A 21,327-nucleotide genomic window follows, 5' to 3' on the forward strand; every position below is an offset into this window, starting at 1 on the left:
TGGAAGGTACGAATTTTCGAAGGGATCCCTGCAATTCGGAATTCTGGTAAAAAAAAAGCGTCACTGATCAAAAACGATGGCAGATACGAGTAAGTAAAAACGAGCTGTGCAGATTTGATTCACAATTTAGCAAAGAATCCAAAAATGAAATCAAACTGGGTAGGTTCCATTTAAAAAAACATAATTTTAGTGTTTTTATAATATGGGGACACCGTGTATATATATACCGCAATATTTTCCGAATATGCAGTAGAAGCGTAGCTATCATCTAGAAAAAAGAAAAAGTTGATATCTTTAATAACAAATAAGTTATGAAGCTTTTTTGCAACTCTGGGACACCTGTTTTACAAAAAACAGTTTACTCGATTTTTGTAAATAATAATAATGATAATCAGGTTAAATGTAATGAAAACGAGTTGAACCGCCATAAGAAGGTCACTGGCGCTGCAAATTACCACTGAACTGTAAAATTACAATAAAGTATGTTGTAACAGTGCCAAAAATTCCAATCAGACAGTTTTTATTAATTTCGAAGAAATTGGCAGCTGTGATTGACGTAATGTTTACTTTTAAATGTTTCGCCAAGTTGTAGAGTTCATATCTAACGTGTGAATTCGCAGGAAGTCGTTCTTGCAACTTGTAGCACAAGAACAGAGTTTTTCTGCTCTTAGAAAGCACAGTATCACATGACATTGTTACCATTGCAATAGCTATCTGTGAAAAAACTGCATATGTATTGAATTAAATAACAGAACATCTACGTTTACCAGTGTATAACCACCAAGAAGAAAATTCGCGATAAACAATTCTTTATTAAAAGGTCCATCAAAGCTGACTAATCCATCATGCATATAATTCAGAGATATTAAAACCTGCGTGATATTTTTTCCAGTCATAAATACCAAACTCCAACCGAAAATGTTGTTGACAGAATCGATCATCTCAGCTAAAACTCTCGAAATAACAGCTATTTTCCTTATAAACGCCGTTTGCTGTTTGTTCCAAAATTTTTCATTATTTAATATAGGATTGACATCGAGCAACTGATTTAGATCTTCGTATCTACGTGCCAAAGCAATCGCAACAGCGAAAATTAGAAAATGTAGTAAACCGTCGTACAACGAGAAAAATTCGTGCATTCCATATGTATGCCACATCATAGAACCAACTTTAATCTGCCATATGTAACTCATGTAACATATGCCAGATAAAACAATAAAAATGTAAAGAACGAAATGCAGATAAATGTTACTAAAAATGCTTTCTTTTTGATTTCTCTTAAACATCATTTTATCTATGTTTTGAAAGTTGTTGTTAAGAGACAACCACTCTTCTCGGTTATTTGTTAAAGCACTCATTGTCAAAGAAACCAGGAAAAACTCACAAACCGCATCCAATATAGTGTTAGTTATTGAAAAAATGTCATTGAAAAAGTGGTAACGTTGATACATGCAATAAGAGCATCCAATAATTACGAAAACAATCATAACAACACTTTGAATTTTTTTCAAAAATGTATGTTTCAGTCTGGCGTTTTCAAAATCGTAAAACGGGGTAACACCCATAATGCTGCCGATTTTGTAAATCATTTTCAAAAATCTAATGTCACTTTTCATCATCTTTAACAACAGTATTTTACTAATGTTATTGCACGAACCTTTAAATTCATTCTAAATTAATAGATGCATGCGGGAAGATATTAACGAACAATTACTGTTGTTAATAAAGTGTCGCCATGGACACTAATCAACTGTGTAGTGTATGAAAACAAAGAATGTAATGGTATTTGGGTAGTCTATTCAGTTATTATCTCTAAACAATAACCCCATTCCTATGCATAATAGAAAACTGGTTAGATTTCTCCGTATACCACAAAAGATGTCAAATATATTATATAATTTATAACTTACACGGAAACCATGAGCCAAATGATGCTACAAGTTTTTGGTATATTTTAAGTTTATTTTATTCAGAAGCCTTACTCTAATTGAAGACGGTAACTAGCCCGAACCTTAAATGTTAGTCGCGCTGCCCTAAATAGGGCCTGGATTAAGGTATCAAATCTGGTTCTAGGTAAATTGCTCGAATTCAATTGCTCGAAAACGAATTGCTCGAAATCAGCTGCTCGAAAGTCAATTGCTCGAATATGACTTTGCTCGAAAAGCAAGTGTCTCGAACGGCAATTTCTCGAAAATGTTTTGCTCGAAGGTAATTATCATTAAAGTTCGGATTTTTAAGCACAAGAAATATTTCAAATACGCACATGAATATGTCAAGTTTTTCTAAGAAATATGTCAAGTGTGTATTAAACAAAGTTTTATGTAATATTATGCAGTGTGGAACAAAATGGTGTTCATCTAGTTAGCTATGAAAATTTTTCACATGTAAATTTGCCTGCACCGCCCTACTATTTTTGAATTAGCGATATGGTTCTATCAGTAAATGTAATCAATCAAATTGACAATTACTACAATTTATGGAAACAAATTACAGAACTAAGGCATCGTGAACTGAGGAATAGTGTTACGGCTAGTCCGTAATTAAATTACACTTCAATGATAAACATTTTCCACCATATAAATTCGAGCAAAACATTTTCGAGAAATTGCCGTTCGAGGAACTTGTATTTCGAGAAAAGTTACATTCGAGCAATTTCATTTTCGAGCAATTGATTTCGAGCAACTGCATTCGACGAATTTGCCGTAGACGATCAAATCTATGGTATTGTTGGAAGACAACCTTCTTCGCCTCGTGCAAGGACACTTTCCGAGAGAGAAGACTGTTTGATAAGGCTTTGGGCCACCAGAGTATGCAGAAGTACTGCTGCAACGTTCCAAAATGAGCTGGTAGAAATGACAAAAACCAGAATGAGTACCCAAACAATACGGAACAGACTTCATGTTTAACGCGCGAAGACCAACTAAAGTACCCCTTTTAAGCCCTGAGCAGTGTAGAATAAGAAGGTTATTTGCTCAAGAACATGTTGATTGGAACTTGGAGCAGTGATGGACGAGTTCGAGTGTGTGAGATGCTCAGGGGACCGGTATCTAGACGGTACCCCAGAAGAAAAGGTTTCGGTTGAAAGTTTTGCGAGTTAGAGGAGACCCCATTATTAATTTTGCACTTTTGTTTCTTTTTCAGAATGTTTTTGTTTGAACAATAAAGAATTTCAATACACATTTTTGCATTTAATTTTTTCCTGTAACCATCACAAACAGATTACAATAGATTGTCTCCTATATTGCAATAACAAAAAAATATTCAGCTTCATAAAAGTGCCTCTTATTTTGTTTTGATTAGTGTATACAGGATCCTCCAAAATTGGCGGAACAACTCAATATTAGAAAATTATGAGAAAAATAATAAATACATTTTATATCTGTTAGATTTGAAGATATGGGGTCTCAAAAGGTCCAGCTTTGATCTCATTTATTTTAAATATTAAAAAAGATCAGGTTTGCAATTATTTACATCATTATTTCCAACAATTGGAAGAAGTGATTTTATGTCGGTTTTGCCTCAAATAACATATGGAAACATGGATTTGATTGTTCTTTCTTATTTCCATGGATACAACAAAAATGAAATATGTGTCTGCATATTATTGGGAGAAATCGAATGTTTTTAAATGTTGCCACATTTAGGGCCAGTTTATAGAAAGAGAATTAAATTTTAATGCGCGATTAACTCGTGAATCCGAAAGTTCGATTGATTTTCAATCTGATCACGTGTTCAGTTAATCTCGCCTTTGATTACGATTAACTTAATTTCACTTCTGTAAACTGGCCAATAGGTCCATATCTTCTACAAAAAAGAAGATAGATTTTTTCAAAACGTACTGCTAAGTTGTTCCGCGCATTTTGTGGCACCTGTATACTTTGTGCATGTAATATAATTATACATAATTACATTTATTTATACTTATAATAAAACCACAATTTATTGATGAGTTTTTAACAAATTTTATTTTCATTTACAGCAACTGCATTATTAGACTATTAATAAAAGTGAAAAGTAATAATAACATGTTGATTTCCTATAATACTGTAATTTCTTTATTGACACCAAATGAAGCTTAATATACTGAAAGGGTCAACTATACGATTGTAATTATAATTCGTTACCATTAAAGACTGGCCTTGGTAACATTATTATTATAGCGTTTCCACAAATAGAATAAAACCATCATGGATTATTTGAAAAAAAGACATCCGCTATTTAACTCTAATTTAATTAAAAATTCAAGAAGCTAGAAGCTTCACTACTCATATCCACCATTGTCCTAGGGACAATCTATTCAATCTACACACGTCACTACAATTCTTTCGTCACAATTCACATTTACACATTTTAGATATCAATGAATTTTTCCTAATAACAATTCCTTTGCATTCGATAACTGCGTTAAGTTTTGGTAATTCAGTATATTCGCTAAAATTAAACAATAATTTGCAGTTTATCGATACAATATTCAACAACAAAAGTAAGAAGGAAAAAATTTTCAGCTTGTTTTGTACTGTGCCACATTTCTTTACGTCTTATATCTAACGAAAAATCAAATGGGAATACCAATTTATAAATTAATAATACAGACTGATTCACATAACATTCCGACCGTAACGAAATTTAAATGCACCCAGCAATACGTTTTTCATTCATAACTTGATCCAAAAACATGAATTATTTTAAAGTTTTGTATGGTCTGGACAACCCTCACAAAAGTTTCAATTATAAAAATTTTAAAATGGCAGTAATCGACAATATTTTTTTTTTAAGAAACTGACTCATCATATATCAATATCATATCGACCCTTTCGTCATTGAAGCACATTTTAATTAACAAAAATTATTTCAGAATTATACTATTGGGAGCACGGAATTTCGGGCAGAATTGAAATTTGACTGATATAAAATGTAAAATAGACTTTAGGTGCTAGACGTATTAATAACCTCATTTTAATATCTACTATTGCCTCATACCATTTTGCAAATTGCATTCGTCATTTCTGAAAAGCTGCAAGTGCTTAGATGTGATTTTCTGAAAACTAAACCGTCTTTTTTATTAAACTTTGGAAATCAATAACTAAAATGTAAAATAATTGTGCATAATTGTGACAGTTTATTTTGAAGTTTCGTCAATGGGTTTTTTTAAATGACATGTAAATTGCTGCCCGAAATTCCATGCTCGCAATAGTACAAAAAGGAACTGTCAAATGATTGTCAATAATGCCAGGAGTGTCCAGATTTCATAGTAAAGAGGTACAGTTCGCTTCAAAAAAAAAAAACGGGAATTGAAATCTGACCTAATGTGAATTGGAAATTTAATTTGTCAATTTATGTCAATTTGTGTCCGTTTGACAGTAGTATTTCTGACACATAAGTGCAGTTTTTTAACCTAAACTCTAAAAGGTCGTTTCAAACTACATATAGTCGTTTTCAATGACATCCGTGCTGTCAGTATGACAGTATGTTGGCATCACTTGCTGTTTCAGTTTAGTAATTTTGAATTTCCTAATTTGGCAATTTACCTTGACGCGGCAAATTGATAAATTCAAATTATTATTTATCATTTCCGATAAAAAATGTAGTCTGATTCGGATTCCGAGGATGACTTCGTTTAACCATGTTTTACACCATGTTGAAGATTGAGTTTTATCGTTTGTTGTTGACGTTTCACGAAATATAAATTTTCTTTTACCATAACTTCAATTTCTTGTTTGACATTTTTTTAACTAGGATTTTCTTATACTCTGAATACTTGTTATGAATTTGTGTGTACAATCTGCACCAACATATTAAAAATGACACTGACAGCACGGATGTCGTTGAAAACGACTATATAAAAATTTAATAAAATCTGACAGAACTTTTTCTGACAGTTCCCGTTTTTTTGAAGCCAACCGTATCAAGTTACACTGAATAATGTATTACTGGCTGCATTTAAATTTCGTTAGGATGGGAAAGTTATGTGAATCAGTCTGTATATAAAGTAATATGTATCTACAATATTTTTAAAAAATTGAAATTTTTTACAATTGAATAATGATATTTTGTTGTACAATAGAAACTGAAAGTAAAAGAGTGATTTTCTTATGCTACAAATTACAAGAACAATTCTCTGAACATTCTGACAAACCCAAGGAATTATTTAATTTGGGAAAACAAGTGAAACCATACACTGTACGTGCTTGTTCACAATGGACATAAGCCTAAGAAATACATAATATTACATAAGCCATATACGTAATTTAGGGGAACTGTTCACAATGAACATAATTGTTATGTACAACTTTAGTATACATATTATAATATGTATATTATAATATGTATATCGGGTGTTTTTTTAAATTTCCCCTCATAGTATGCGTTGAAGAGTCGATTGTGAACGCACTATACACTATACAGGTTACGGATCACAGATCAGCTGTTTAAATCTTACGTTTTACACGAATGGTGCGTTCACAATCGACTCTTCAACGCCTATTACGAGGTGAAATTAAAAAAACACCCGATATAATGTATAAAAAATAAGCAAGATACAGCATCAAAGGTTTTTCGTCAGTAACCCGGTATATTAATTATATTAACATACAGTACAATTTTGACACTTATGCACACCGTGAGACACGAACACACTTTATTGAAGAAATATTTTTGATAATTTTTGCACAAGGAGGACATAAAGTTGGAACGATTCCAATTTTATGTATTTCTTACGTACGGTCATAAGAGATGCATAAGGATGACATAAACATTAGAATTATGTACGCATTGTGAACAATACTTACACTGGTTTCCATTTGTTCATCTTTATAAATTACGTATCTGTATGTCGTTTTTAGGCTTATGTCCATTGTGAATGAGCACTTAAGGTTACTGCGGCAATTTTTTCAAATTAATAAAACTACTCTTTGCACAACTTTTGAAACACCAACCACGTAATTTATAAGTATGTACTCCAATAAAAATCTTGATTTAACATTAAGTCCGTCATTGTTACGACTCTGAGGACCATGCGCATCATACATAAACCAGATCCATCGACGAGTTGTAAACAATTATTGTAAATGGGCTAATGGTACTAGATTAATTTATAAACTGACATCAACAAGTACCAGAAAACAATGAAACAGCATTATTACTAAATAAAACTAGGGGAACAAATTAGTATTAGCCACGTACACGTTCTACAAAACTGTTTTTACAGCACAGAATGAACTATCTGAGACTATCAAAGAGAGATGTACGGTATTTGGATGGAATTTACAAAATTGGTAACATTTTGGCAATAAGTCCAGGCTATAATTTCGAAAAAGATGTTATACTATTTCCACGACTAACCAAAATTTACGGATTTTTAGCGACAATGGGTCTACTGGCACTAGAAATTATGACGATGTCTGATAAATTTCACTATTTTAATTACACAAAATTGACGAGCACCAAGGTAGTGTCCTTCATTAACAGCTCCTTCTTGCTTGCTCTGGTTATATCGATGATTTTAAGCTCTTGTGTTTACAATCAACAAAGCTGGACAACACTAAACAAGAACTTTCAGTACGTGGATAAACAGTTAAATAACAGAAATACAACTTCAAAAAAATTCTATAAAAACATTTATTTTCGAGTTACTGTTATTTTGGGTTTTGTCATAACTTCTCAAATTTATTTTGTTCGCCAATTCCAATTGTCCAAAACGTACTTTTTCCATCAAATTTGTCATTTTTGTGAATTATTCACAATTATAATATTAACACACGACATTATAACGATCTTCAAGTATAGATACAAAGATTTGAACAAAATGCTAGAAACTGATAACTACATGAAATCAAAAATTATTCCATCCAAGAACGTAGTTGCTTTCATAAAAACGGTTGCGCAACTTCGGAGAACCTTGACTGAAAATGTCACTTGCTTCAATACAATATTCGGATGGCCTTTGATTTTTTTGTTTGGAAGGGGAGTTTTGCAACGGTTGTCGTCCCTACAGATTTTGTTGTTTTACCTGAATCTACAAAAAAATGTTGCAGCAGATCAATTCTTGATGATCTTCAATCTATTCATATTTATCTACATATTGGTAAGATAATTTTTAAACAAAAAAAAAAAAAGTGCAATATGTACTATCGCGGCCATCCAAAAGTGAACGTTTTTTTTTTATAGTTTGATATTTACTTTAAATCATAGGCGTCCTAAAATGTCAAAGTTTGACACTAGCGATAAAAAATTTATTGAAACTATTTTTTTTAAATGCCACATCTCTCTCCGATACAGACAGCTAGGGCTATTGCAAAGCAAGAAGAAAATTGGTCGTTGGCTGCTGTGGCGAGAGAATTACATTGCAGTAAGACTTGCATCTTCAATATAAAGAGGGGTTGGCAAGAAAACAGGCTTGCGAATGCGAATAGGTGTTAGAAAGGTTTCTTTACTAAAGTTTACTTTCACTTTAATAACGTATTAATTACTTCTGTCTCATTTTTATTATTACAACTTTTTATTATTAAAATAGTAACGCCTGCTGCACGAACGCCAATGAATACAGCCTGATTTAATCTAACGAAAAATACGGAAATTTTCGCAAGCTATCGTTCACTTTTGGATGGCCGCGATTGTAATTCATTTTTAGACGTCTACAACTGTCATAGTTATGGCTTGTGGTACAGCTTCTTTGATCAGCAAAAGGACACCTCTACTGTGTTACAAATTACAAAATCTTTACAAAAACGATTCACTCGAAAGAAAAGAATTGATAATATTTGCAAACGAAGCAAATGTAGATGTTGTTAAATTTACTGCTGCGGATTTTTTCGAAATCAACAGAGGGACATTTTTCGGCATGATGAGCGCAGTAGCAACATATTTTATCATAATTATTCAATTCAATATTCAAAACTTGTAAAAACTATATCAAGCACCACCGATACTAGATGTTTCTCAAGATTATCTTTTCTACGCTCATGTTTTCATTTATCCATTTATTCCTTTTTATTTAGGTACGACAGTTAAGGTTCAACAAACAATTTCAATACATTGATGAGAAGCTATACATATCTGGTGTGTCAAATATATAGAACGGACAGGCGTTTTAGTAGCATAGAATAACATAACATAGACTCCGATTTTGTACCAAAGACTGTTCTGCGGCTTTTAGTTAAAAAAGTGCTCAAAAAGTATAAATGAAAATGGCAGTAACGCAATAGGTAACTAAAAACTACCGTATATAGTTGTCAGTAAACCAACCATATTTTTATAAACATTTAACGATGTAATATAATTATTGTATAATTAATTACGTTTATTTCCATTTATTTTAAAAACACAACTTATTCATGAGCTTTAATAAATATTTACCACAACTTCATTGTTACACTATTAATAAAGTAAAAGTAATAATAACATGTTGATTCCCTAGAATATTCTAGTTAATTTATTTACACGAAGTGACGTTTAATATACTGAGAGGGTAAAGTATAAGACTGTAATTAATTCATTACCACTGCAGACTGCCCTTGGTAATATTGTTGCGTTTCCATAAATAGAATAAAACCATCATGGATTATTTTAAACTTTCGAAGAGAGACATCCGCCATTTTACAATAATTTACAAAATTTGTGCCAGTTTGTGTATAATTCCTAATTATAGTTTCGAAAAATCTGTCATTGAAAAATCAAAATTTAAAAAACTAGAAGCCTCGCTACTCGTATCCATCATTGTCCTAGGAACAATTTATTCAATCTACACACGTCACTACTTTCTTACGTCACAAGACACAGTTACACATTTAATTGTAAACGACATCAATGAATTTTTCCTCATAGCAATTCCTTTGCATTCAATAATTGCGTCAACTTTTGGTAATTCAGTAAATTGGTTCAAATTAAACAATAATTTGCAGTTTATCGATACAATATTCAACAACAAAGGTAAAAAGGAAAAATTTCTTTTCAATAGTGTTTTCGTTCAGCTCGTTTTTTACTCTGTGACATTTCTTTACGGAATCCTACGCATCATATATTTAACGAAAAATCAAATGGGAACGCCGATGTACATAATGTATGCACTCCACGAATTCTGTTATCTCTACAACGTTCTGCTGCATTTTTTAATTATCAATATTGCTATGGCGTTGAAGTATAGGTACGAAGATATTAATGGTCTTCTGAACGCGACTGGTCCACCGCTTTCGCAGGAAATTTTGCATATTAGATCGACCAAATCTATAAGAAAAATTGGCAGCATCTCAAGAATTTTAGCAGAAACAGTGGAGGCATTTAATAATATTTTTGGATTGTTGTTTGTTCTTATCATCGGCAGGAACATTATGCAAATGCTGAGATCCTTAAACTACACAATCGATGGTTTCTTGCAAACTGAGCAACATTTTAAGGACGCCTTGTTTTTTGGAAATATCATCCTCATAGCACACACGATGGTAAAAATTACAATTTTCTCAAATTGACCCTACTCTCTTATCGTTTCCCAGATTATTACTGCTACAGTAATGATATTTTGTGACGCAGTAGAAACAGAAAGTAAGAGAGGGATTTTCTTATGTTACAAATTACAAGAACAATTTTCCGAACATTCTGACAAGCGCAAGGAATTGTTTAATTTGGGACACCAACTGAAAGCAAACACTGTTAAGATTACTGCGGCAAATTTTTTTCGAATTAATAAAACTACTCTTTTCACAATTTTTGGAACAACAGCTACGTACTTTATAGTACTGGTACAATTCAACTAAATGTCTAGATCATAGTGTTAGTTGCTAAATTAAATTAAAATCTTTTTTGTTCGACACTGTCAGAATTTAAGAATTTTCTCCTGTGTGAACGGATTTTGATAAATGTCACAACTTGTCAAAACGAAACGTCAAGCTAATTTTAAAGATTTTAAGCGATTTGAAGCCTTTAAGGGGCTCGTCGAACAAAAAAACGTTGTATTCAACTCGTTCGTGTGTAAATTGGGCCTTTTTTGGCACGAGTGGGCCATTTTAAAACGCGAGTGAAACGAGTGTTTTAAAGGCCCACTCGTTAAATAATAGTATATTAAAGAACGAGTTTTATAAGGGTTGATTTGGCGCACGAGTTCCAGGTGTAGAAAACGACCCGTATTTTGTATGGAACGAGTGCGCCAATGCCCTTATAAAACAAGTTTTTTATGTTATTTTTTAGAATTTGCACCCTTGTTTTAATTTTTAAATAAAAAAATTAAATTTCCAAATTCTAGGAAATTTTGTATTAATTGCAAATTCAAGGTAACGGATGCAACTACAACTGCAACATATGTTAAAAAGTAGAGTTTGAACATTAATATTGGAAGTTTTTTGGTGTAAATGACAATAATACACTGAAATATTGATTAAAAATTTCTTAGAGATCTATTAAACTACGAGTGCTTTAAGAGATAGCCATAAACGACTCCAAATTGAATACAACAATAGACCTATTAGAGACGCAGATTCTAAAAACTACTATTATTTAACGTCCGTAATTATTACTATTATTCTTATTCTTAGAACCATGCGCATCATACATAAACCAGATCTATCGATGAGTTGTGAACAATTATTGTAAATGGGATAATGGTACTAGATTAATTTATAAACTGACATCAACAAATACATGAAAATAATGAAACATCATCATTATTAAATAAAACTAGGGGAACAAATTAGTATTGGCCACGTACACGTTCTACAAAACTGTTTTTACCGCACAGAATGAACTATCTAAGACTATCAAAGAGAGATGTACGATATTTGGATGGAATTTACAAAATTGGTAACATTTTGGCAATAAGTCCAGGCTATAATTTCGAAAAAGATGTTATTATGTTTCCTCGACTAACCAAAATTTACGGATTTTTAGCCACAACGGGTCTAGTAGCACTAGAAATTATGACGCTGCTTGGAAATGTTCACTATAATAATGCAACAGAATTGGCAAGCGCCAAGGTAGTGTCCTTCATTAATAGCTCCTCCTTGGTTGCTCTGGTGATATCGATGATTTTAAGCTCTTGTGTTTACAATCAACAAAGCTGGACAACATTAAACAAGAATTTTCAGTACGTGGATAAACAGTTAAACAACAGAAATACAACTTCAAAAAAATTCTATAAAAACATATATTTTCGAGGAACTGTCATTTTGGGTATAGTTCTATGTATTCAAAGTTATGCAGTTTGTCAATTCCAAGTGTCCAAATCGTATTTTTTCCATCAACTTTGTCACTTTTGTGAATTATTCACAATTACATTAACACACAACATTATAACGACCTTCAAGTATAGATACAAAGATTTGAACAAAATGCTAGAAACTGATAACTACATGAAATCAAAAATTATTCCATCTAAGAACGCAGTTGCCTTCATAAGAACAGTAGCACAACTTCGGAGAACCTTGACTGAAAATGTCACCTGTTTCAATGCAATATTCGGATGGCCTTTAATTTTTTTGATTGGAAGAGGAGTTTTACAACTGCTGTCATCCCTACAGTTTTTATTGTTTTATCTAAATCTACCAAAAAATGTTGCAGCAGATCCATTCTTGATTATCTTCAATCTATTCATATTTATCTACATGTCGGTAAGATAATTTAAAAAAAAAAAAAAAAACATAAGTGCACTAATTAATTTTTAGACGTGTACAACTGTCATAGTTATGGCTTGTGATACAGCTTCTTCGATCAGCAAAAGGACACCTCTGCTGTGTTACAAATTACAAAATCTTTACAAAAACGATTCACTCGAAAGAAAGGAATTGATAATATTTGCAAACGAGGCAAATTTAGATGTTGTTACATTTACTGCTGCGGATTTTTTCGAAATCAACAGAGGGACATTTTTCGGCATGCTGAGCGCAGCAGCAACATATTTCATCATAATAATTCAGTTCACCATTCAGAACTTGTGAAAACTGTACCAAGCACTACTACTAGATATTTCTTCTGTTTAGTTTTTCTACACTAACGTTTTCATTTATCCACTTTCCGTTGAATGATTCTAATGAAAGAGGAACGGTGTCGGTATCAAGACGTGAGCAAATAAATTGATTGATGAAAGATGTTTCATTCTTTTCTACGAAATAATGAAACATTACCTGAAGGCTTTAGTATTTTTTGTAGTGCGGTTAAGTCCCAACGCGCGATAAGAAGATGCTGAAACGAGACATACAATATTTGGACTTGATTTACAAGTGCTGCAATGTATTAGCCGTTAGTCCAAGTTACAATTTCGAAAAGAACGTCATAATCTATCCACTGATGTGTAAAATTTATGGATTTGTGTTAGTTAGTTTTTTAATATTGAGCGGTACATTGTCAGCTTATGAGATAATGCAAATTTACGTTTCGCATAAGAAAAAAATAACAACATTCTTTATTGTGGAAATATTCAACAGTTGCTGTCTAATAGCAGAGACTGCTGCCATGATTTTGAGTTCTTCGTTGCTCAACCAGGAAAACTGGCTCAAGATGAACAGAAATCTTCAACTTTTTGACAACAAACTCGCCACTAAGAACGTACAAAGCAGGACACTACTGAAGAACGCGTACTGTCGATTTTTTACAATATTTCTGTTGTATTTGATTTTCAACTTTTACGTAAATTACACTATTTACAAATTATCCCCAGTCGTTCACCTTACCACAGCGTACTGGTTGCACCTGATCTGCAACTTGTGTGAATTTTACATGTGTTTTCTGATTTACAACATAATGGTCGCCTTAAGACACAGATACGAAGATCTGAACCAACTTCTTCAGTTTCACGTCCTACCAGAAAATCCCACCAGCCACATTAGAGAAATTTCAGATTTGTGGATGATTTTACACGACACAGTGACCTACTGCAACAGAATATTCGGATGGCCTTTGATTTTTTTCAGTGGTAGAGCAGTTTTACAACTTTTACAATCTCTCGAAGTAACTGTCATTATACTAAATAAGAATTTCACGGTTCCGGAAAAGGATCAAACTCGTCGTTTAGCTCTCACCAATTTCATAATATTTGCGTACATATGGGTGAGTTGAAATTTTAATTTTTCATTTTATACAGATTTGATCATTTGTTACAGATCTGCATGATATTTGTTATCATGTCTTGCGATTCCGTTGCCTCCGAGTCTAGAATTACAACTGAAATGTGTTTCAAAATGCAAAAATGCTTCCCTGATAATTCAAATGAAAGAAGAGAGTTGTTGTGGTTGGCCAATGAAACTTCAGTTAACATTGTGAGATTTACAGCTGCAGAATTTTTCGAAATTAACAGAGGCACAGTTTTTGGAATTCTCAGCACGACAACTACATATTTTATTATTATTGTTCAGTTTAAAAACATAGGGCAAAATTAATTTCGATTGAAGCGAAGAATATTTGTTCTGGAATAATGTTTACTATGTTATGTTTATTTATTAGAAAATATCCAATCAATTAACGACAACAAAAGCCATAATGTAACACAAAACTTCAATTAAGGTTTTAATTGGTTACTCAATAAATAGATAAGCCACGACATAAATTCATGATAAATAGTCAGTTAAACATTATAATAGTTTAGTTTATCATCTGACACACTGTAAAATTATTCATGTGTACAGAAAATACAACTAATAACCAGAAGTGTGTTAATATTAATAAATACAATTCTATAAGGTAATTTTTAATTAAGTGGTGCACCTAAAACAAATTTATTAACGATATTGAAAAGTGAAATGAAATGAACCGGAAATTGAAGCAATTTATTATTTAGGACAAAATACAAAACCGGAAAATATGTCAAGATCGATTTGGTGCTCAGTTGTGTATCGTATCTTCTGAAAAATTAAAATGAGTGACATAAATCTATCGAAAAGGGATATACGTTTCTTAAAATTACTTTACAAAATTGGCAGTTTTCTAGCCTCCAATCCACCCTATGATTTCGAGAAAAGAGTTATAACCAATCCGTTACTGAATAAAATTCAGGCCTTTTTATTAATAATTTTCTTGACAATAGCTAGCGCATTAACGCTTTATGATGAAATGAATTTCCACACACAACAAGGCAGCGAAATGACATCAATTGTTATGGAGTTCATTAATTTTATTTTTCTATTCACACTTCCCTTTTTAACGGTTGTGAATTCCTGTTTGTTTAGTCACGACAGTTGGTTAAAGCTCAACAACAATTTTCAGTACGTCGATGCGAAGCTGAACAACAGAAATAAACGAGAAAACAATTTATTCAGAAATTTTTACTTTCAGTTTGTTTTAAGTATAGGAGGTTTTTTAATCTGCAACGTGTATGTTACTTATTACTGTTTCAAAATTTTGCCTACACTGGTGCTTTCTCCTGCTTTTATTATCTATGAAATTTTTTATTTATACGAATTCGTTATTTGCATTTTAATCTGCAACATTGCAAGCGCCTTCAAGTATCGATACGAAGATATAAATAAACTTCTTGAATCAAATTTCACTTCTACTTTTGAACCAAACATTTCAAAGGTAAAAAATTCAGTCTCTTTAATCAGAGAAGTTGGAAACCTTTGGAGAATCCTCAGAGAGACAATCACTTGTTTCAATAAAATTTTTGGGTGGTCTTTAATTTGTCTTTGTGGAAGGGGTATATTGCAAATTTTAATGTCTTTGAAATACATGTTTGCTCTGAATAAAAATGTTATAATAAACAATGACACATTTAATCAAAATATGTTTGTTACAAATTTGTTTATTTTTACCTACATTTTGGTAAGTTACCGATTACTGTAATTTTACATTTTTCAGTAGAAACTTGTAGGTCTCTATGATATTTGTGATTACGTCTTGCGACTACGCGACTTCCGCCGGGAAAAAGACAATGTTTCTGTGTTATAAAATTCAAAAAGACTTTTTGGATGATTCCAAGGAGAGAAAAGAACTAATGCTGTTGGCAAGAGAAATTTCGGACAGTGGTGCAAGATTTACAGCAGCAGATTTTTTTGAAATTAACAGAAGCACATTTTTTGGAATTTTGAGTGTTACAACAACATATCTAATCATTTTAATTCAGTTTAACACATAATATGTACCTACATTATAAATAACACATAATAAATAAACCAATGCCTTGTTATTGTAGATATTAAATATCCCAATAATCTTTTAAAAAAGCTTTCACAAAGTACTAAAATTCAAATTTCACAGCTTGACCGCCGTTAAACACTTAAACAGTGACGAATGTGCCCTTCAGTACACTATCTTTCTTTATGATGACGCGGCAACGAAAAAAAGAACCATGCGTCGATGGTTTACCCTAGATAATTTTTATAATACTGAAAACTGAAAGCATTCTTCTGATAGGTTTTAAAGAACCTAATTAACGGTATCGAGTGTTAATACACTTCCTGCCCCAGGTGCAAGAAGTAATTCATGCACGTGAGAGCTTCGGTAAATAGAATTGTCCCCCTTAAAATCAAAAAAATTCCAAGACTGATTAAAAAAGTGGTGTGTGTGATTGATTTTGGCACATTTTGAGGGAAAAAATTTTGAATAATAGAGCTTAAATCTTCGGAACTTACTGCCTAAAAATGTGCAAACAAAAAAATGTATCTCAATCAAAGTAACCAAAATGTTCAGAATATTACAAATTTATCGTTCTCTGTAAAGTTGGTTGCCTAGTTTTTATGAATTAATTAAGAGTTTAAAATATAATGTAAAATAATAATAATAACTGATACTAATAATAATAACTAATGACTAAACACTAAGTCATAATTTTTCTCCTTGAATTATTTCTTAGTTACAAACGAGGGGAAGATTCATCAACATCAATTCATCAGCCTACACATATAAAATCAAGTTTCCTTACTTTTATTATTACCTATTACTTTTTCCTTCCGAAGAAAATCCGTTTTATAAACTTTTTTAATCAAAAATATGATTTATGTACTTTTAATTAAAAAAAAAAACTATTTACCTCCGATTCCGCTTCCGGCGTCACAAATAAAAATTAACTAACCACAGTAGATACAATGTCTTTCTGGATATTTGCTCTACCACTACCCCAATTAGTAGTTCTAATGACTCACAGGACATTTAAACGAAACATAACCTCAAAAAAAAGTATTGAAGTGTGTGCAGATTTTCACAGGTTTTAAAGGAATGAAAGGGGGTGTAAAATGTTAAGAAGATATAATTTTGGTAGTTTTCTTATTAAAAGATGTGTAAACCGACCCGCACTAGACTTGAAGGAGCGGTTAACACCAAGTGATATTTTATGGAAAATCATTGAGAATAACAAAATTAAATCAATACAAGACTGGAAAAACGTAAGAACAGATATGTTAAATGCCCACAAACAAATTACACCTTTAAATCTTGACGCAATGACCATAAGTATCTGCACTGCAAAAAAAGAATATGATTTAGCTTTCAGCTACTTAAACTATTTAAAGAAAGAAAATATTAATTTGAACCTGGCCACATTAGGAAAATATTTGAAGTTAATGTATATAAAAGGCACAGAGCAGCCAATAGGAAAGGAAGAAGAAGAACAAATTTTAATGCTGTGAGTTGAAGAAGGAAAAGTTGTATCAATGTCAGTTATGTTTTGTTCAGGTATGATAACATAAGAAAGTCTCATCCTATCTTAGATGCTTTAACATTAGAAAATGTAATTGTGGCACTTTGCTTGACCAAGAAGTGGCACCTTTGTGAGGCTTTGTTGGATGAAATAAGAGTAACAGCTGTACCTACTACATTTGTCACCTGTGCCCTTATCTCAGCTGCCTTTCTAAATAATGCAGATGATTTAGCATGGAAACTCTTTAGAGAAATATTAGGTCTGTACTTGAAAGAAAAATGTTTATTTATTGTGATAGTTGATTTTGTAGAGAGGGACAGATTAGTTTACACAAATGTTTATCACTCTTATTTTAAAAAAGTTGCAAAATGTGCTTCAAAGATGGAAACACTCGGGGAAATTGAAAAACTATTTAATTTTATGCATGAACACAGCTTAAAGCTTGATGATTCTGCTGCTGATGAGTTTGTATCAAGTTTAAGAAAACTAGATGTAGCTGTTAACACTTCTGTTATTAATAGAAGGTAAAAACTTGATAAATTTGAAGCGGTTTTTTCTTATATTTATATTTAGTGGTGTTTGTAAATGCTGCAATGGTAAGTTACAATCTTTTGACCTGACAGAGGAAGAATTTAAAGATCTGCAAACATACATCATTAAAAATATAATTGTTGGAAAGGATGTGTTCAGTAAAACAACTCCTGAGGAATTACTGAGGTTTAAGCATTTTGTATCAAATATGGACAAATATGATGTAGTGATTGATGGTTTAAATGTTGGATACTCTGCAGGAGTTAAACAGACAACTATGGTGTTTTCAGCATTGGTAGGTTGTCACTACTGTTATTATGGGTATTACAGGGTTATTATAAATGTTTCTAATATCGTAAGTGGATGTGCGCTTTACTTAGGTGCGCCGCTACGCCAACTAGAAACATTTATAATAACCCTGTATAACCGGCCTGTTTCCGAGAAAAAGCCAATTTCCGCCAATGAGGGCGCCACAAAACGGACACTGCACGCTTAAATAATAATTAATGCGCAATATAACACAGAACAATAACAACACTAAACAGAAAAACAACGAGCAATAAGGAAAACATTCAGGAATTTAATTTCAAAGCAGCAAAAACAGAGAGTTTTTTTTACTTCAAATTCATAATGTCATTTGAACAAGAAAAATTCTCCGTATCCCCAAAAAGCGCCCGTACACTATATTTTAGCGACTAGAGCTCTGCGGGGATCACACAAAGTACACTTTTGAACAGGCCCGTTATAAATACAGCAGATCGTGCTATGGACGATTGTAAAAAAAATCATTACAGGTTGCGTCTGTTGTGTCACATTTTGTCAACCGCGGTAAAAAAGTTTTGGTCATGGGTCGAAATCACATGAACAAATGGCCCAAAAAAAATTGGAAATATGTTCAAGAAAATGCTGAAATTTTCTTAACCCAAGATTTGTCTCAAGATGACCCTTATTTATTATATTGCGCTTTACATTCTGGCAAAGACACCATAATTATTACTAGAGATTTAATGAGGAACCAAAAGTTTCTTTTAAAAAACGTGAGACAAAAGTTGCTGTTTGAAAGATGGTTGGCTAAGGGGAAATACCATCTGTTGCGCGTTCAACCAAGTGGAATTCCCATATTTAGGGTAGGTTTATTTTTATGCAAAAATTAAATTACTGTATTTTGCTGTTGCATTTTAGGAACCTTTACCATTTTCCAGCATGCCTCAAAAAAACGGAGGATATTGGCACATACCTTGTTTTGTCAATGACAAAGTTCCCGGTCCAGATACCTGGTTGTGCATAAAACTTTAAACATGTAAACAAAAGTGATGACATTTTAAAAAATAAAACAGATACACTTCTAAATAATGTTGTCTTTTTTGGCGGATAGACCATTTTATTTGTTACATCAAGAATTAAAACTTAACAATTTATTAATCTAGAGTCCAATTAAGTTGACTTTTTTGACAGTACATTTTTGATACGGTCAAATTTTCCACTGAATTATAATTTTTTGGAGTCAAAATTTTTGTAATTAATAATGGAAGATGGGGACGAAACCGCTGATGAAATGCACGAAGACGAGGAAGAAGGAAGCGAGTTTCCTCCAAAGCGAAACGACGAAAGAAGAAAACCGTGCTGTAAAACCAGTCGACTTGATGAATTATCGACTCCCAACAAACGAATCTTTCTTGCGCTGTGGAACGAACACGCATATCACTTGCCCAAAGACAAAGTGAAGCACTTGAAACAACTCTTACAACAGCTGTACGCAATGTCTCCAGAGTAAGATCGCCGTTATTAAAAGTGTCAAAAAATTAATTGTCTTGTTAGGGAGACGGCAAAATATTTTGCAGAGCTTAGAGCCGAATCCAAAGCGGCAGCGATGCGAAAAAAATTGAAAGAAAAACTGCGTAAATATTTATTGGAAAAGCACCACCAAAGACAACGCGAGCGTGCTTACAAATTATTTAAAAGGCTATTGAAATGTGGAATATCGTATGCGGCTGAAAATCCTGTTCCGCCGTTAGTCTCAATACGTTTGCGATATCTTTCCGATATCATTTTGGAACAACTGAGCGATCTGAGAAAAGTGGAGATGCCTAATCGTTCGAATCCCGGTAGTTGCGCCAAGTGTGACTCATCCTAGAAATAATTTTTATTCACTTGCAGACAAGTTGGGATTCTTTTTAATATCAGTCGCCGACTGGATGGCTATCGCCGTAGAACGTCTGTACTACGCTGCACAATTGTCGATAAATGAAATAACGGATCAGGAACAAACTCCTGAAAAGAGCATGGAAGTGCCCAACAATTATGAAGAAATGGAACCACCTGCGGCGTCTTCAACTCCAAAGAAACTGTCGATCGATCCTTACTATAGTCTGATTACCACGCCACCAGTCGCTACTTCGACCCCGAAAACAAAGAAGAAAGTTCCTTGTTACACTTTTAGTCACATGAGACCTTCCAAGGAAGCCTTGTGTGTGTCGATGCAAGCTGAACGCACCCAGATGGAAATACCTCCCTACAGCTACGGCGAACCCACTTTGCCAAAAATAAGTTCTCAGCAGCCTCAGACGCCTAGTACTAAGGATTTGAAAGGATCCGTGGCACATAGTTCCTCGATTAAAAAGAAACACACTCATACCAAACTCGGAAATCGAACATATTAACATATAGGTAACAGTAGGCATTAAAGATTCCATGTTAGTACAATAAAGTGTATGTTTCCTGTTGTGTAACTAGTCAATTAAAGTGCCTCACAAGGATTAAAGAATAACGTTATTGATTATTACTAATTTAATTATTCCAACTATATATGCACAGTAAAGCCGATAAAAAATTTCAGTTAGATAATAGTTGTAGAATGCGATAGTTCTGCGCACAGCGGTAAGAATCTATTTGTTTAAGTTACTTTAAAATCACAAACATGTGAAAAACTGCATCGAAAATAGATCATTACACAACCGGTAGGTACATTTTGAACGTCGGTTTTGTACTGACCCCCAAAATTGGTAAAATCACTGGAAATATGAAAATGACCTTGGACAAAGAAAAACTTTCAAGCTTTTTCTAATCATGATCGTAAACTCGAGTAATTAAAACAAACAGTCTTACATCATTTTATTCATCATGGACTTGCTTACCATCAGTTTCATCATGACACATGGTATTTTTATTTGTGATATGATATGCTACCTACCTACCACTAGTTCGTAATTTTCCGTTGTTTTATCTTCCATTCCACCCACTATTTTCCG

At 32.7% G+C, this 21,327-nt stretch overlaps 3 protein-coding genes and 1 long non-coding RNA gene across 5 annotated transcripts in view; 3 read left to right on the plus strand and 1 right to left on the minus strand.

The window, feature by feature from the left end:
• Positions 1-16,961, minus strand: part of LOC138132946 (ATP-binding cassette sub-family G member 1) — a 74,365-nt gene extending 57,404 nt beyond the window's left edge. Inside the window, exon 1 of the mRNA XM_069050689.1 lies at positions 16,943-16,961. The gene's annotated coding sequence lies outside the window, so the exon portion shown is untranslated. The remainder of the gene's footprint in view (positions 1-16,942) is intronic.
• Positions 12,297-15,923, plus strand: LOC138132956 (uncharacterized). Its single transcript, XR_011160226.1, has 4 exons — positions 12,297-12,593; positions 12,648-14,028; positions 14,082-15,735; positions 15,785-15,923. It is a non-coding gene; the product is annotated as an uncharacterized lncRNA (long non-coding RNA).
• Positions 16,962-17,033: 72 nt separating the features above from the next.
• Positions 17,034-19,432, plus strand: mldr (mitochondrial ribonuclease P catalytic subunit). 2 transcript variants are annotated; one of them, XM_069050692.1, is made up of 6 exons: positions 17,034-17,533; positions 17,584-17,807; positions 17,859-18,072; positions 18,122-18,374; positions 18,874-19,206; positions 19,262-19,432. In XM_069050692.1, exons 1-6 carry the CDS (start codon positions 17,145-17,147, stop codon positions 19,373-19,375), a joined length of 1,527 nt encoding a protein of 508 aa, XP_068906793.1. In that variant the 5' UTR covers positions 17,034-17,144; the 3' UTR covers positions 19,376-19,432. The 2 variants fall into 2 exon arrangements, with proteins under 2 accessions (XP_068906793.1, XP_068906794.1); XM_069050693.1 differs by having other exon boundaries at positions 17,424-17,583; positions 17,634-17,807.
• A 52-nt stretch (positions 19,433-19,484) lies between these two features.
• Positions 19,485-20,846, plus strand: LOC138132953 (uncharacterized). Its single transcript, XM_069050700.1, has 3 exons — positions 19,485-19,849; positions 19,898-20,184; positions 20,237-20,846. Exons 1-3 carry the CDS (start codon positions 19,605-19,607, stop codon positions 20,737-20,739), a joined length of 1,035 nt encoding a protein of 344 aa, XP_068906801.1. The 5' UTR covers positions 19,485-19,604; the 3' UTR covers positions 20,740-20,846.
• The last annotated feature ends 481 nt before the right edge of the window (positions 20,847-21,327 follow it).

The sequence above is a fragment of the Tenebrio molitor genome, chromosome 6 (genome assembly GCF_963966145.1).
Source record: "Tenebrio molitor chromosome 6, icTenMoli1.1, whole genome shotgun sequence".
In the NCBI taxonomy this organism is placed as follows: Eukaryota; Metazoa; Arthropoda; class Insecta; order Coleoptera; family Tenebrionidae; genus Tenebrio; species Tenebrio molitor.

Excerpts from the sequence above, each read along its gene's own strand:
- LOC138132953 (XM_069050700.1), top strand. The coding sequence starts at position 19,605 with ATGGAAGATGGGGACGAAACCGCTGATGAAATGCACGAAGACGAGGAA. Across the intron at positions 19,850-19,897 it reads CTGTACGCAATGTCTCCAGA|GGAGACGGCAAAATATTTTG; the intron begins GTAAGATCGCCG and ends TTGTCTTGTTAG. Across the intron at positions 20,185-20,236 it reads GCCTAATCGTTCGAATCCCG|ACAAGTTGGGATTCTTTTTA; the intron begins GTAGTTGCGCCA and ends ATTCACTTGCAG.
- mldr (XM_069050692.1), top strand. The coding sequence starts at position 17,145 with ATGTTAAGAAGATATAATTTTGGTAGTTTTCTTATTAAAAGATGTGTA. Across the intron at positions 18,375-18,873 it reads CTATGGTGTTTTCAGCATTG|GTTGCGTCTGTTGTGTCACA; the intron begins GTAGGTTGTCAC and ends AAATCATTACAG. Across the intron at positions 19,207-19,261 it reads GTGGAATTCCCATATTTAGG|GAACCTTTACCATTTTCCAG; the intron begins GTAGGTTTATTT and ends GTTGCATTTTAG.